The 14,456-nt window shown below is 40.3% G+C and overlaps 1 protein-coding gene across 5 annotated transcripts in view; it reads right to left on the reverse strand.

Moving 5' to 3' along the window:
* Window positions 1-1,911: 1,911 nt before the first annotated feature.
* Prickle1 (prickle planar cell polarity protein 1) overlaps window positions 1,912-14,456 on the reverse strand; it is a 107,904-nt gene continuing 95,359 nt past the window's right edge. For all 5 annotated transcript variants that reach the window (XM_046436148.2, XM_046436154.2, XM_046436153.2 and 2 more), the window contains exons 2-8: window positions 13,727-13,912; window positions 11,967-12,080; window positions 11,160-11,297; window positions 10,365-10,568; window positions 8,673-8,859; window positions 6,817-7,680; window positions 1,912-4,263 (exon numbers count right to left, since the gene is read on the reverse strand). In XM_046436148.2, the coding sequence (XP_046292104.1) occupies window positions 3,404-4,263; window positions 6,817-7,680; window positions 8,673-8,859; window positions 10,365-10,568; window positions 11,160-11,297; window positions 11,967-12,080; window positions 13,727-13,858 (2,499 nt within the window). In that variant the 5' untranslated portion in view covers window positions 13,859-13,912 and the 3' untranslated portion in view covers window positions 1,912-3,403. The remainder of the gene's footprint in view (window positions 4,264-6,816; window positions 7,681-8,672; window positions 8,860-10,364; window positions 10,569-11,159; window positions 11,298-11,966; window positions 12,081-13,726; window positions 13,913-14,456) is intronic.

The raw sequence follows: 14,456 nt of genomic DNA on the forward strand, positions 1-14,456 counted from the left end.
TTTCTTCTTTGTGTATCTAAAAAAGGGACACATGTATTCCTATAAACAGTTATTAGTAGTTTTGCCTTCCTAGACAGCTCTAAGCATAGAGGAGTCTGCTTTCGACCCCTGAATTTATGACCCAGAGGTTAGAAACTGCGATGCCATGCTCATTCTGTTCAGCAGTGTTTCAAAAATGTTTGAGTTGGTAGTTAGCATGTAAAAGCTGGGAGAGTTCACAAAACTTCAGATTCCTGGCTTCTCTTGAAAAAGTGGATGGTCTAGCAACACTGGTTCTTTCCAGTGGTTGTCAAGAGTCCACTGGAGATCTAGCAGTCTTGGGTACGCATTCTAATTTCATCATCATTTTAACGTCCATGCTTGGTAGCCAAAGCAAGAGGATTGGGTAGCAAATGACTTCTCCTTTCACTTCTGGCACTTTTGATTGAACTCAGGGACTAAAGAGCAGAGTGCGGAGAATAGCATGTGCTTACCTATAAGGAATCATTTTCTTTTAATGAGAGTAGAAAGGAGTTCCTATGGACTTTGTGTCTTTCCAGGACCGGCAGTGGTGTTCTGCAGTAACTGCTCTGAAGTGAGGAAAATGCAACCCTTGGGGTTCTGATTCCCCATGTGTGATCACAGGCAGAATTTTAACACTCAATATTTGTCTTGGATCAAGTTTCGGAATTCAGTGACTGACCAAGATACTTTTAAGTTCCGGTTAACTTGATCTACTCACACCTTTTAGCAACTACATGCTATACTTTTTTTACAGAAGTGTAAGGCAGTTGCTTTCCTTTCTGCCTTTGTAGATGGTCTTCTGCTTTACTAATAGGGATTTAAAAATATGAAAGTTACATTATCATTGTGAATAAATATTTATTTCCTAAAACCCTTGGAAATCTATATAACCCTTACAATAAGGAAATGAAAAGAATGACTAGGGTGACTGTTGACAGATTTAACAAAAGTAACTAATCAGTTAAGAATGAACTTGAAAACTACTGAGGGCGGCACCTTCAGCTCATACCTGCATGTCTTCAGGCTACACATCATCAGCTGAATGTAACATTGCATAAGGGTTTCCTAAAAGGATGCTTGCTACAGTATAAGTTCTAAAAATTTCTTCAAAACCAAGAATTCTGCTAATATATTATGTGAGGTTGTGATCAGATAATACATTATGTAAGTGTAAATCAGCAGTTTCTTTTAGAGGAAAATTGGCAGTATCTATCAAAGTTTTAAATATACATAACCTCCATCCTGGTCATTATGCCACTCCCAAGTTATGTGCACACATATGCCACTGCAGGGTAAGGTAGGTTTGAGGCAATTCAAGTACCTCACCAAAGGACAGGTTAAATAATGGCATATCTAAAGTTAGAATATTCAGCAGCCACTGAAAGAATGAGGTAGACCTGTATGTACTACAAAACAAAAAGCAAGTCAGTTGTGTATGGTTTGTTACTTTGAACACAGGGCCTGGCACATGCTATGCATGTGTTCTCCCACTAGATACACTCCTATCCCCAACTACCATTTTAAAGAGAGACATAAATGAGCTTTGAACATTGAAGGGATCCACTAGAACTGGGTAATAGTGGTTACTTGGGATGAGGAATGGGAAGAAGCTTCATTATCTTTTGTCCTGTTTGAAGTCTTTAAGGCCTAGATACAAAGCCTTGCCCTATCCAGCAAGGAGACAGGGAGGCTGTTTGCCCACTGGTTTACCTATTGGATTGTATCTGGCCTCTTCAAGGCCTCATAGCTTTTCCCTGCTCTGATAAATATGGAAGCATATGTTTTGGTGTCCCAAGTCTTATCTCCTACCTGCTAATGAGGACATGTGGACATGCATAAGTAAAATGGAGGTCTATTTATGGTAGAAGGACTGCAGAATAAGACAAATTGGAACACAGGACCAAAGAAGAAGTTAACTGGATGTTTATAAAGACTTGTATTCAGAAAGGTAGTTTGTTATTTATTAAGCATTTATTAAATACCTCCCTAAAAGACCCCAGATGCCACCAAGACCTTTAATTAGACTGAGATATATATGCAAGAATGGCACATCAAAATATCTGCTCATTAGTTCAAACCCAACATAATTTTTCCTTGAACTAGAACCTCATATGAACTTGAAGTACTCAGTGTCACAGCATCCTCTAAAGATTTTAAAAGAAAAATAACTAGAAGTCCCAGTTTTCAAAATTGCTTTCAAAGGCCAACAAGTTAGCTGGAGGGGAAGAAAAAAAGGAGTCACCTCTCTTCAAATAACAAATCTACAAAGACCTCTTCCAGGAAAAGCAGATCCTTGTAGTTCTAGACTCTTCTCATGAGATAATCATAACCTTGCCAAGAATGGGAAAGACACCCTACCTGACCCCCAGGGAAAAACATTCACCCAGACAGCATCTACTTGTTTTTACCATATATTCCAGGGGTATGTGTGGGTTTCTGTTTGTTTATACATTTATACAGTTTACATTGCTTGACCCATAAATAACACTCGTAAGATTAATAGGGCCATAGTTTTTAAAGAGTATTTACATAGCCCCACCATGCATACAGAGCCTTTTTAATATTGAAAATCAAAAAAATTAAACTTTCCATCACTAGGCAATAAAAATTTAACCATCTAAAACTTATAAACCCTGACTAAAATACAAGCAATCATTTCATCCATAAATGCTATTTCTGGTTCCCTAATAAATCTAGCACTGCAGTGTAACAAACATCTTGCAATTCAGGGATATAAAAATATCAGCTTTAAAATCTGAACTGTACAGTATATACATTAATATTTGCACCGTTAAATTAGGAATACACTTACGTCTATGAAATACTACATTATAAATAGCAATTTTCTTTTTCAATCTGGAGGTGGAGCTAATACAATACAATGTTTACCTGGCTAATAAGGGCTGAAAGGGGACAAGTTGGCCTCACACAATAGGATGCACAGTATTAGCTAGGTCACTGTGACAAGTGCATGCCTCACAACAAGACAGACTGGTCAGGACCTGAGCCAACCTGACGTACATAAAGACAAACACTATTGCTTTACAAAGGTGGCTGGAGTTCTCCATCTTCTAAATGGACACCCCGGTCCAGTCACCTCTCGAGAGTTTGAGTATTCTTTTGTGGATTGGAGACCAAAGCAGCTATTTGAAACTAATGCACCTGCCACAGGCACCGATATCACATGTCACGTTAACCTGGCACCATCCAAGGAGGGTAAACTGGAGCAATCACACCTTTCAACTGTTAATCTGACACTGTAAACAGCAGTAGGGTTCTCATTTACATGGGAGAAGAAAGCACTTTAAACTATTTTAGCAACTTTCCTATGGAAGAAAAAAGATAAGATTCCAAAGGTTAATGGCTAAGTTTTAAACAATTGATCTCCACAGCTACTCAGTTAAGAAATGATACAATTTTTGCCCTTGTGTCCCTTTTTCTTCTTGGATTTAGTTGTCCTCTGACCAAACTGAGGGGTAGGAAGTGCAGAAGTTGGACTAGAAAGGTCATCTGTGTAGTAGGCAAATCTCTGTGGCCGGGGTTGAGGAATTGGTTGTCCAAGAAAATACCCTTCTTCTTCTGAGTCGGAGGAGGAAGTGGAGGAGGAACACCAGGAATCATCATCTTCACCATAGAGCCCCAGAAACCTGTTCATTCCTGGGTTCTGCAGTGCGTAATCAGATGTGGCATGGGCATACTGTCCATAGAGATCAGCATTCTGGATGTATGCTTGGATCTCCCGGGCACTTTTATTCTGTATAAATTTCTCATAATTATCAGGAGTGTAAAGCCGCAGTCTGTCTTTGGGAGAATATTTTCTTTCTGTGACAAGATTCAGGGCATTATCAGAGCGGGATTTTCTACTTCTCCTGCGGCGATGGTGGTGGGACCTAGATCCCCTCTCTTCAAAATGGTAAACCCGCCTCCGAGTCCTCTCACTCATTGGAGGCTGCCGGATTTCAATGTTGTCATAGCTTCCATTGTCGATGACATCATCCGAAAACTTGACCTGCTGTGGTCTGGATTGAGACTTGGATCTTCTGAGCACTGGCAGATGTACTGGCTTCTCTTCAGGCATGATTTTTTCTGGACACAACTCTGAACTCAGACTTTTTAAGGACTCTGCACTCCTATGTAGCATGGAAGAGTTCAGAGTTCCCATATTGCTCATTTTCTCACAGTCTTCTGCCTCCATCTCCTCGAAGTTTTGTAGAGAATATAGTGATGGCCTAGGCTTGCTTTCTCCATCCACTGAAGCCCCTAGAAGAGGAGCCAAAACAATATGTGATTCTCAAAATCCTAATATTCTGATAATTATTAGAAATACACTATTGAAAGCAAACATTTCAAAGATTTACAATTGCAATATTTGATTAAAACCCACTAGGAAGGGGATGGGGATTGTAGCTCAGCTTGCCTAGCAGGTCTGAGGTCCTGGGTTTGACCCCAGCACTGCAAATAAACAATCCTACTACGGAAAACCAATATGTATTATTTATCAATTGAAAAGAATCTAAATATTGTTAATGATACAAGGGGCAACAACCTCGCTTATGAGCTCTGCTGTTTTGAGCCAAACGTTATTTTAGCACATGGCACAAGCAGCAAAAATTTAACAGCTCTTCATTTGTTTATTAACATAAGCTGTGGAAGCTTCTGTTCCTCAATCCATTAAAGCCAAATTGTCTTATTTGAACATCTCTCAAATCATTTCCTTCCTTTGCAACCACATGGCCACCATCATGGGAATCTTCCTCATTTTAGACTGGTGTTTGGAAAACGACAGCCCAACAGCCTGTTTGTGTATATTTTCACTGGAACATAGCCACGCCGATTGTTTACATATTATCTTTGGTTGGCCTAAAAAGACTACCTAGACTATTACAGAAGGTCTGTCCAACCCCTGATCTCAACTTTTAGCCAATCTTCTCTACCTCTGAACCACAAAAGGTGTTGTTTCCAACCCCATCTTACTTTAAAACTTCTGCTGGGCGTGGTGGTGCATGCCTATAATCCCAGCAGCTCAGGAGGCTGAGGCAGGAGGATTGTGAGTTCAAAGCCAGCCTCAGCAAAAGCAAGGCACTAAGCAACTCGGTGAGACCCTGTCTCTAAATAAAAATATAATATAGGGTTGGGGATGTGGCTAAGTGGTCAAGTGTCCCCGAGTTCAATCCCTGGCACCCACCTCCCCACCCCACCCCACCCCCTGCTAAAAAACAAAGAAGAAGAAAGAAAAACTTCTCACAATTGAGATGGATGTCCTTTGTTGTAACAGGACCAAGACTAACTAACAATAGGGAGTAGTGTGGACTGTTGTCAGTTGGAGACTATATAACTCCCTACTATTTAAAGGAAGCCTGTTTTTCAGTCCGTTGTCAAGGAATGTCAGCCTCTAATTTTTTTTTTTTTTTTTTTTCTTTTGAGCAGGTCTTGCCAGTTGCCTAGGCTGGCCTCAAACTTAGAATCCTCCTGCCTCAGTCTCCCACATTATTGAGATTACAGGTTGTGCCACCATGCCCAGCTTGCCCCTAACATGTTTAATTTTATTTTTGAGTTGCTGGGGATGAAACCCAGGGCCTCGCACATGCTAAGCACATGCTCTACTACTGAGCAACACCCCCAGCTCCTAACACTTCACATTGAATCAAATTAGTCTGATTTTGATTTAAAATGTCAAAACACTTAGCACAGGGCCTGGCAGACAGTCTCACCCACCATTCTTCCCTCCCCTTTATTGTAGGCCTCATCCCTGAGCAGTCCACAGAAGCCAGAGAGTAGCTTCCTCTCATCGTCCATGTCACTGCACTGCCTGGCTCAGGTCATTCTGGCAGTGGGCAGCCACTGGAGCCTTTCCTGGTTGTTTTGCAATAAACCACCTTTATGAAATGACTGTGTATCATTATCCTATAAAATTTGCTGCACAAGGACCATATTTCTGTGTCCAAAAACTTGCTGCAAATATGAGGTTGACAATGTGCTGGATCCTAGGTCCAATCTTGCCTTTAGAACCTATGTAATACTAGACATTTAGCATTCTGTTAATTTAAATTTCCTATTGTGCAAAATGGAGTAATATCCACTCTGTACAACTCAGGATTATTTTAAGGATAAAATGTGGATAATATGAATTTGCTTTGAAAATAGTAAGGTAATATTTTAAATGAGGAAAAAGAATGCTCAGATCGTTCTGAGCTATCTCTTGCCACAGGGCAATTCAGGAAAAATGTTTAAGACTATTACAAGCTTATGAAGTGCACAGGCTTATTTTAATATTTTGAAATTCATATAGCACAATCTAATAGTACAGAATCTCTTGGACACAATCCAGTTGTAGACTCCCTTATTCAAATAAACCAGTTTTCTCCTCCTTAAAACAGGTAATACCTATCTCAAAAGACAGGGTTAAAAAAATATTTTATACATGCCCACTTACCCGTACAGACACATACTTGTTTGGCTATATAGTGTTCAACATTTAAATGAAATGCCTACCTTCCTCTGGGTTAAAGGTGTTTTTGTTTTATTTTTTTAATTTTTTGTATTGAGAATTGAACTCAGCTTTACCACTAGCTATATCCCCAGCCCCCCTTTTTTCTTTTGATACAGGATTTTGTCAAATTGCTTAGACTGGCCTCAAACTTGCAATACTCATGCCTTAGCCTCCCAGGTCACTGGGATTAGAGGTGTATACCACTGTATCCAGCTTGTCCAGAGTGTTAAATAATATATCCCCTATTGGTGCTGATCAGCAATGTTTTTGAATAAACATCTTAGTGGCCACTTTTTCAAATAGCCCACAATCCCTATGCGTACCTGTGATATTAGACAAAGCCAAAGAATCCATAGAATCCCGAACACTTTGCTCTGGTTTCAAGTCTGACAAACACTCCAGGGAATCTTCATACCACTGCGTTTGGTCATGATTATATCCTGAAGCACCGTGGTCCAGGTCCAGTTCCTGGAGCCTCCTACTGCTTGCAGGGCCTGGGTGGCTACCATAAGCAGAATCGCCCAGTCCATCTTGTGACTGGGCCCAATACATATCAGACTGGTATTTTTTACTGGCAAGACTCTGATGATTTTGCTTTAACTCGGTCTTGTTTTTCACCATGTTATCAGATATCCAGTGCTCACTGGCTCTAATATCCATCTCACTGGGTTGCTGCTGAAAGAGGCTTTTATCACCAAACTTGAGGAGGAGCTGTGTCATGTAATCTTCATGCTCAGCCCATTCTTCAGGGTCTTCAGGGGTTTCGTGCTCTACTCTCCCTTTCCAAAATTCTTCATTGGCAAAATTTGCTCCTTGCCTGGAGAGACTCAGATCATCTAGCTTCCGGGAAAGGGTATCATCAGCATTGCCGGAAAGACCAGGGAACTTGTAGTTCAGAGCAGGGGACAAGAGGAGAGACTGTCTGCACTGATCCGCTGATCGACTGCTTTTACCCATTCGGACACTTCTTCTGGAGTCTCTCGATCGGGCTGATTGGAACGCAGAGTCAGAAGAATCAGAAGCATGGACGTCTTCACCGAGGCTGCAGGTTTTTGAGCAATAAATCTGACCTTGTTTGGGAAGGAAGGGACATCCCAACAGAGAGGCCTTACACTGGGCACAGGAAAAGCATGCTTCTGTGGCATGCCAGTGCTGCCCGTCATAGGTCATCTGCGCATGGTCAACACCTGTTTTGAGAAAGGATAGGAAAATTAATGCTTGGAACAAAGGAAGAAGGAAGAAACAGAAGAAATGGCAGCCAAGAGAAAGCATCTCAGGTGATGGAAATATTCTGTATCTTGGTCTTGAAAGGGGTGTGGGTTAAGGCAAAATTAATATTGTTTGTAGATTCTGTATTGGTGAATTTCCTTACTCACTAAAAATTTTCTGTACATCCAGAATTGATACCCATCACACCTTCATGGTCTCTCATAGGTATGCAAAATGGAGTAAATTTAAGTTGACCAACATGCACACTCCTAGCTGAGCTCAAACAAAAGGATGCTCTGTGGTTGGTTGCAGTTCCCATACTATAAAAAAGTGTTCTACTCATGGTCTATTTAATGCCATAATTTTGCTGTTTAAAACGGCCTCTAACTATAATGCTGAAATGCTGTCTATGCTCCCAGGTGCAAGACTGTGATATGCCTTTCCATATACTTTACAGAGAAAACACATGTATTGGATAAGCATCTAACCATGAGTGACAATACTACTGGCTGTGAGTCTGAGGTTAATCCACTACCAGTGTATATTCAAAGTGGCTTTAACCTAAAGTGCACATGAAATGAGGTTCTGTATCGATAGGTTAATGAAAATGTGGCTGGGGGTGTAGTTGAGTGGTAGAGCACTTGCCTAGCAATGGGAGGCCTTGGGCTTGATCCCCAGCACCAGGCAGGTGTCATGATCGGAGGTTCACAGGAACCTTAACCCTATATTTCTCTGAGGAGCAATGGTTCAATATGCACTAATTTAATGTTCACAACTGTGATTAATGAGAATTGACTACATATCCATTTGTCAAAGTTCATCAAACTAATACATTTAAGATCTGTATGTTTAGCTACATGTAAATTGTACCTTAATTTAAAAAACAAAATACATGGATAAACAAGGCTGTGGATAATTGTAAATGACCAATGGCTACATGACAGGGCAGAAGGCTGGGCTGCAGACTTACCAATATGCTCCCCGCAGGTTTCACAGTACTCTGCATAGAGAGACTCAAAACAGCCACAGCAGAAGGGGCGGCCATCCTTCATGATGTACCTCTGTCCTCCCAGGATCGTTTCACACTCTAGGCAGCAGAAGTGCTTCATGTGCCAATGGCGACCCTCTGCTTCTGTGCACTCATCAGCAAAAATGATCTGTAAAGAGAAACGTGGAACAATAGAACAAAAGAAAATCAGCATGACCTGTTTACAAGGCCAGGTAACCCTATGTTTTCTGGGCAACAGACAGACACTGCCTCTTAAATCAAATAACTAACCTTGTTTCTTACAGCCTCTAGCTTAAATTTAACTTGGTTTAGCTACACAACAAGAGCACAAACACAGGGCTGAAAAGAGATGCTAAACAAATCCTTGCTTAAGCTTGAAAAAATTTTTTCTATTTCTACATTGTAGATAAATCACTTCATTGGATTTTTGCTCCCTAGTAACACTCTGGTGACATAATCTGGCAAAGAACATCTTACCATTGAAATAATTTAGTGGTCTGAGGGGAAGCAGATGTGGGGATTGAGCCCAGGGTCCTTTACCACTGAAATACATCTGCAGCCCTTTTTTAAATTTTGAGATAGGACCTTGCTAAGTTGCTAAGACTGGCCTGTAACTTGTGATCCTCCTACCTTAGCCTCGTAAGTCACATAGATTATAGGTGTGTGCCACCATGCCTGGCTGTGTGAGTCAATAGAAGACTCATCATACAAGTGTCTGTAGGGGCTACACAGGTGCTGGGTTTGTGTGACTGGCACTTGGGTAGATAACCTGGAGGTGGACACTGAGTCAAGTGAAGCATTAAGGACATTTACATTTTTTGATATTTAAAAAAATGTTCAAATAGCACATTATTGGAAAAAATAAATGTATAAAAGGAAAAACTGAAAGTTTACTGTCATAGATTGAAGAGGACCAAGGAGAAGATACAATGAAATAAATGCAACAAGCCACCCTGGATTGGATCTTGGAATGCAAAGGGCCATTTGTAGAAAAGCTGGGAAATCTAAAGTCTAGTTTAGCTACTGGTATTATGCCAATGTTAATCTCTTAGCTTTGATTATATATATATATATATATATATATATATATATATATATATATATACACACACACACACACACACACACACATATATATATGTATGTGTGTATATATATATATATCATGGCTGTGTAATATGTTAGCATCAGGAGGAGAAGGGTATACAGGAACTCTCTATAGTATCTTTTCAACTTTTCTATAAATTTCAAGTTACTTTAAATTAAAAAGCTTAAGAAATTTTCTTTCACACCATCATCCATTCCAATATGCCTCAGAGAGCCACTATTAATTTGGTATATGTCTTTCTGTAACTTTTCTGACTATATACAAATATGTATATTATATTGCCCACCCCTATATTTAACAAAAATGAGATCATCTGCAACTTGTTTTTTTCCCCCCATCATCAAGGTCACCACACTTAGGAAAGCCCAGAGACACCTGCTGCCCTCTCTTCATCAGCTGTGTGTTATCCCATTGTATGAGTGTACAGGGTTCTCAATATACACACAGAACACACACCAGGATACATATTTTGCTTAGGTGTAAGCAGTGGAATACTGGTTTGCTACCAGCTATTTTTTCCAGCATTCAGGGACCAACTTTTTTACCTCATCACATGCTGAGCACCGTGGTTTGAGTAGCTCCGCATGGTGCCTGCCACAGTGAATTTTTCCATCCTGATAAAAATAGATGAGGTCGACCAGCAGCTCATTACATGTGAAGCAGACAAAGCAGGATGGGTGCCAGCACACTCCAGGGCCCGCACGGGAGGCAAACACTGCAACTTCCCCTCCGTTTATCTTCAACCCACACTGAAAACAAAAAATGTGAATGTAAAATGACTCTTTTATTTAAAACAACTTCATAATGAACCCTAAATTCATCAGGAAAGCTTTTATTTTGGTCTTCTCCTGTTAGAGATTAAATGGCTCTTCAATACTGGATTACTTACGATTCTCAACTGTGCTGAACATGCCTCAGATACACTACTACACACGACTGTTCCTAAGTACGGTTTAATCGGATCCACATTAACAGCGGTTTTCCTGAGCCAGCCTCCTGCTGGATACATTTCCTACTCTGAGAACTGCCAGTTAAGATTTGAATGTCTTCATTATGTTTCTGCATTTTTCAAATACTAGTTTTGTCCTAGTACCTCCCCCCATGCCAGGATGCTATGCAAGGCCCGGTTTCACTCAATGTTTACATATGGGTGGACTGACTGCCACTGTCATACATAGCAGTGCAGCCAATATGAATTACTGTGGAATACAAAGCTAGGTTGTCTATCTTTCTGCTGTATTTTGGAGGATGTTAGGGTGCACACCTTGTACTAACTGTCACCTATCCCAGCTCACTCTACCCACATCACCTCCAGCAGCCATCACCCTAGAAAGAATTACCTGCTCACATATGGCGTGCATCACTGCTCTGGACAAAAGTTTAATCGTTCCTCTTCCAAGTGCTTCTTTCTTCCGCTGAGCACTGAACACCTGCAATTCTTTTTTCTCCTCTTCACTCAAAGATTGGCAGTACCGCACCTTCACAGAAAGCAAAACAGAATCCCACACTGGACTACACAGTTTTCTTCGCCCATTCTTTATATCCAGAGTTAAAGTTTCAGGAAATGAAACGGCAGGTTTACCTGCCCTGTCTTGCAAATCCCCAGTTTTAAAATGACACCATGCCTAAATCTTGCAGCCTCTCTAGAAAAAGGGAAAGGCAACCTGAAGAAATAGTCTTGTTTTACTTTTCTTTTCTTTTTTTTTTTTTTCTAAATGAGAAATTTAAATCCTTATCAGCAAGAGACACTGAAAAAAAGTAAGGCATTAATCTTTCCACAAAAGTTTAAACTTGTTAATTGTCACTTTCACTCCACATTCTACATACACTCAACTCGACTCAGGCCTGAACTACCATAAAGCATTTACCCTGGATGCAGGGGTAGGGAAAATCTCAGGAATTTGTAGGAATTTGGTGGGTGGCTGCAAACACTATAAAAACCAACCTGTGTTGGTTAAGTTTATTGCACTGATCCTCTTTTCTTACAGAATGGAAAGCTGTATTCTCAGGCCAAATTTTAACTGATCAAAGACCCCTATTGTCTTTAAATAAGGCCTAGCCAGTGAGAAGCTGGGATTTTGAGAGGCATCTCCATGTTTATTGTATATTTTCTTTTTTTCTAATTAGCCTTCTTTCTGTTATTTTACCTCATTATCATGTGGTGGCAACTGGTACAAAAGCTGTTTAATCCGATGTTTCTCTCCAGGGCTGTTAACATAAGGAACCTTTTCCTCTGGCAAGCATGCAAAATAGAGCTGGATCTGCGTAAGTGACAAAGAATGACATCAGTACACAGAAACTGTATGTCTTAGCTGGCTCAGTCTTTAAGTTACCTTTCCCTCAATACAAGGTTTGGCCTCTTGGAGCTAATGAGAAGACCAGCTGAGCCAACTCAGCAGAACTGCAAACCTTCAGATAACTAGCATCCAGCTGCTAAATTGCTGTTCAGGAATGCAATTTGTAGTGACAATTAGGGGCATCATAAATTATACACCATAAAAAATCCACATTTACTGTTACTATTCCTCAGTCAGTTTCCAAGGGTCAGCCAAGGGATCAGCTGAGAGTCTGGGGTAAATTCTGCAGATGACTACATGGGCTATGTGACACTGTCCAATATCCAGCCACTATACAAACATTTAACTTGCTTTCTGAATCTTGTTACACATTGCAGACTCTGATCAGGTTCTTTCAAGCATCTGTATCCTTAACTTCCATGGATGCTATTTTCTAAATATCTGGAATCAATCTTTCCAAGGAAATTGGAGAGGAGCCATGTTGAACTATATTTAGTTCACTTTGAAAGGAGAACTTAATATTTGTTTTTCTATTGTCTTTAAATAAGGAACATCCCTTAATGAGTACTGCAAAGGGTACTGCAATGCTGAGAAGGAATGAAAATGATCCAAGGAAAAAAGAGATTAGGGCACATGGGACCTCTCTGCTTAGAAATCAATATCACACAAAACCTACCCATTCTGAGATGTAAGAAGGAGATTTTGTCAATGTATTGCTTCCCTAAGTGTGGTGCTACACTCTATCACATTGTATCAGCTCTAGAAGTTTTTCACAGTTACAGACACTTATTGAATAGCAGCTGCATGAGCACCAGCTGCTGTGCAGGGCCCTGGATGAACAAGGATTCTCTGCTCTCAAAGGAGTTCCCACCATAAAGGAAATGGAACTATAACTCAGCAGCAAACGTACACTTGTCATCTTTTATTTCAAAGGATGTTTTTGCCCTCATAATAATATCTATCACCAGTAATTTTTTTCAAAAAGTTCATCATTATAAGGATATTGGGAAAATAAAAATAGGCATACAGACGGTTATCTTTCTTAAAATAATACAAAGCACAAAATTAACTCCTTAATTTTTTTTTCCCAATTACTCTGTCTGGTGACAGACTCTTAAAAGTGAAGTTATCAAAGGTTGAATTTCTAGACAGTACCACTTCCAGTGGATTCTTATAGCTTGGCATCTCTCTTCCACAGCAAAGGCATTACTGACATCTGGCCTGGAAACTTTCCTTTTATTATCTTTTTGTTGTCACTGAAGTTTTTAAAAATGTAAATTCCTCTCACTCTCTGAAGAGTGAGTGAATTTCATCAGAAACCCACATTACAAAGGCACATAGATACAGGATGTGAGATTTCATCTATCATGAAGGCAAAAACTGCATCGCTGTGGGGTGACTGGATCCATGGGTGTAAAGAGATGGAAAACTTTCCTGGAGGAACTAAATAAGACCTTAAAAAGCAAAACTTCAAAGTCATCCAAAGAGGTGTGAGGGAATTGAGGGAAAGTGATATGTCAGTGTTACTGCAAAAACACAACAAAACAATGCTCTAAAGTCTTAAGTCACACTGAAAAACAAAGCAGAAAATCATACTATTGTGTTCCTACCTGCTCTGGTCTGAGGCCCGGGGGCACCCAGGCATACTCCTCCAGTGCACAGCCAGAATCGTCATCTGAGGTGGAACTTCTCTGACAACCGAAAGCCAGTTTGCTCATTTTGGACTCCATCTCCAAAGGCATAATAATAAAGTTAAAAACCTGATCTCTCAGTCAAAGGACATCCAATAATGGCTCCTGTGGACAACACAAGAAGAAAAAACAAATTAAAAACCTGAACGCATTACTCTAGCCATCTCCAAGAGCTTTTATTGAATGCTTGTTTGCACACAGCTGGACCCAGAGAAAGTAATCAAATTTCTAGTGTCACCACCCTCCAATGCCCAGGACTATACAATTTGGAAATAGCCCCCTGAGTAGCTCAATATCTCAAAAATGCCACCAAACCTAGTTTATTTCCAGTCACTTTTAAAAGGCACCTCTCTGCACACCAATTTATTGGGAAAAGGACTCAAGAAAATTGTTTTGTTGATTTTCTAACTTGCCTACAAATGAAATTCCCGTAAAGTCCTAGTAGTTGTAGGAAGAAGTGTGAGGAATGGGGCTACCTGTTTTGTCTGCTATTCTGCCCCATGAAAAATGGCTGCAGAGTCCCCACCCCTGTCTCAGTTCCCCCATGTTTCCTAAGCAGTTTTCCCACTGAGACAGTGCTGCCTGCTGGGAGTGGGTCCCCTGGGCCAAACTGCTTAGCTTTCAGACTTCTAATCATGACACTAAACTT

The sequence above is a fragment of the Marmota monax genome, unplaced genomic scaffold (genome assembly GCF_021218885.2).
Source record: "Marmota monax isolate L192 unplaced genomic scaffold, Marmota_monax_Labrador192_F-V1.1 WCK01_AAM20220418_F8-fsc00012, whole genome shotgun sequence".
Lineage (NCBI taxonomy): Eukaryota > Metazoa > Chordata > Mammalia > Rodentia > Sciuridae > Marmota > Marmota monax.